The sequence below is a fragment of the Teleopsis dalmanni genome, unplaced genomic scaffold, assembly GCF_002237135.1.
Source record: "Teleopsis dalmanni isolate 2A unplaced genomic scaffold, ASM223713v2 unscaffolded_contig_3303, whole genome shotgun sequence".
NCBI lineage: Eukaryota > Metazoa > Arthropoda > Insecta > Diptera > Diopsidae > Teleopsis > Teleopsis dalmanni.
In genome coordinates, this window is record NW_024034685.1 from 1 (window position 1) to 2,534 (window position 2,534).

Consider the following 2,534-nt stretch of genomic DNA (forward strand, 5'->3'; position numbering starts at 1 on the left):
ATAGCAAGCTCCGAATGGACGTTTCGGTTGACGACACTCAGCGGCAACATGCCCAGTATTACTGCAGTTAAAACATCTTAAGCTTTGCTTTACACGCCTTTCATTCGTCGACACTGTCCTAGCAGTATTTTGATTAACATCGCCAAACGCTGCTACCAATTTTTCTTTTGATTTGAACTGCTGCATCTTTGCAAGCATACGCAGTTGTGGATCACGTATTCCATCAACAATGTATTCAACTAACTCTTCTTCCGACATATTTATCAGTAATGATAAAACAATTTTATCGTTGTAATAATCAACAAATTTTTCATCTTTGGACCACAAACGTGTTTCAAATTTGCGACGCAATTGAACAATACTCTCTTTTGAGCCAAATACGGAAATCATTTGTTTGATCAATATTTTACTGCTTTGTGTAAGAACATTTGGTGTAGAGTGGAGCCAATTTTGTACTCTACCTTTTGCTTTCGTTATAATAAGTGTTCGAACTACATTGTCTTCTAATTCGTAAGCTTTTTCTAACGCTTCAAGTTGCGTAACCCAAACATTAAAATTGTTACCATCGCATTCCGGTAAAAATTCTTTTAATATTATGAGCGGTACTTCTTTTCTTTGTACTGAATGTTTACATTCGCTTAAACTCGAAGTGTTTAATTGTAATTGAGTCATTTTCTTTGTCAATTCATTCTCTTTTTCAAACAGATCACGCTCTTTCTTAAGCAACTCAATTTCTTTTTGCATGAGTTGCATTTTTTTTATTTCTTCTTCTCTAATAGTAGTTTCTCTTTGCATTTTTGCTTCCTCTGTTTCTTTGTTATTCACTTCCTCCCTTACAATTTGATTTCGCTCGTTACTCATAATTTCACAATTTTGTACAACAGACTGCTCAACTGCTTCATCACATTCTGGCGTCACTATTTTTTTTTATACTCATCGGCGCACACTCACTGCGAATATGCTGTGGCACTTTTGTTAAACGCGCAATCAACTGCGTTTTGTTTCCACTTACTTGCAACTTCAATTTTGTCAGCCAATTTTTTAGCTCCTCCACCGTTAGATCATCAAAACATAAAACGTCAGCTATGCCATCCATTCTTCACAGTTTTATATAAAAATTTTATATATATATATTTTATTACACACGGGCTTTAAAAAAAAATTTTTTTTTTTTTTTACTTGATCCCACTTCTGAATTTTAGTAGAAACAACCAACATCTACTTTGTTCGACGGTCGTCACGCAACTGTCTCTTTTATTATTCTTTCTCTTAATTCTACCTTAGTTTACATGTGTATGCTTAATTCTATCTTATGACTACAATACTTATATACTATCATACATCTACAATACTTATACTACTACAATATGTATATATGTAGATATAAGAATAGCATACTGAAAATATTATATATTATATAAATGAAAATGTTAAAATACTCAAAAGGTAAAAAAAAGAAATGGAAAAGAAAAGTTATAGGAATAAAGTAGTCCAAAATTTATTTAGGAATAATTAAATACAAGAAATATTTTCAAGACCAGTGATGATGGGTATTTGACAATACTCGAAACAGCTGTATGGTTAACCATAAATTCAGTTAATTAAAATAATATAAAAAAAATTTCTGTTGCTGTAGTACACTTGGAACATCTCTGAAATATTTGTTTATATTTTAACAAAAATATTTTAATACTAATATTTCAGACAACTTCATAGACCATCCATCTTCAGTATACATAAGACATAAATATTAATAAACAATGCAGCTGTTTCGGATATCGATCATCTATACACCATCCAAAGGATTTTTTATATTATTGAACTACAAACACCAGATATCTGATTCTGGATTAATATTAAATGATATACGTATATAAGAATGTGCATATATTTACCATCCTCAGGATCTGTCAGCAAATTGCCATATTCTCGCTTTAAAAGTTCATCGGCACCATGTTCTTGCAGCTGTTTATAAAATTTTAACGAAATGCTGACCTGAAATGGTAATTATTATTAATTATGTTTAATACAGACAAATTAGTGGACACAAATAAAAAGTTTCACTTACTCTAACTTTAGTTTTATCGCCGTTAACATTTGATATGTGAAATAAAACACCATCAAAATCTGCAATTCTTACATCAATTGATTCCGGCTTTAAACTAATTTGAAAGAAACTTACTTTAAGTCTTCAACATATTTTTTTTTTCTAAGATTAGCAATTTTCATGTACAATTTTTATGAAAAGGAATGAAGTTAAATTGAGTTTGAGAGAAGCAATTAATTGAATTCAATGTGCAAATGAGTTGTTAATGATAATGTTATTACAAAATTAAACTTTAAAAAAGAACAAAACACTTTACAATTTGAAAAATTAAAAAAACAGTACAAAAAAAAAACAGTTCCCGAAAATAAAGTCTTTGGACTTCACATTATACTACAACAATGCAAATAATTACTTTACAAAGAAGTTTAAAGCACTACTCCAACTTTCAATATACAAGAATATTAATTTCTTAGTTAAGTATGAGTAT

At 30.0% G+C, this 2,534-nt stretch overlaps 1 protein-coding gene across 1 annotated transcript; it reads right to left on the bottom strand.

Moving 5' to 3' along the window:
• Window positions 1–1,626: 1,626 nt before the first annotated feature.
• LOC119665047 (actin-related protein 2/3 complex subunit 2-like) lies at window positions 1,627–2,162 on the bottom strand (the record flags this gene model as incomplete). Its single annotated transcript, XM_038074370.1, has 2 exons — window positions 1,627–1,995; window positions 2,069–2,162. Coding segments are annotated over 2 exons (280 nt in total), but the record flags the coding sequence as incomplete, so codon positions are not given.
• Between the last annotated feature and the right edge of the window lie 372 nt (window positions 2,163–2,534).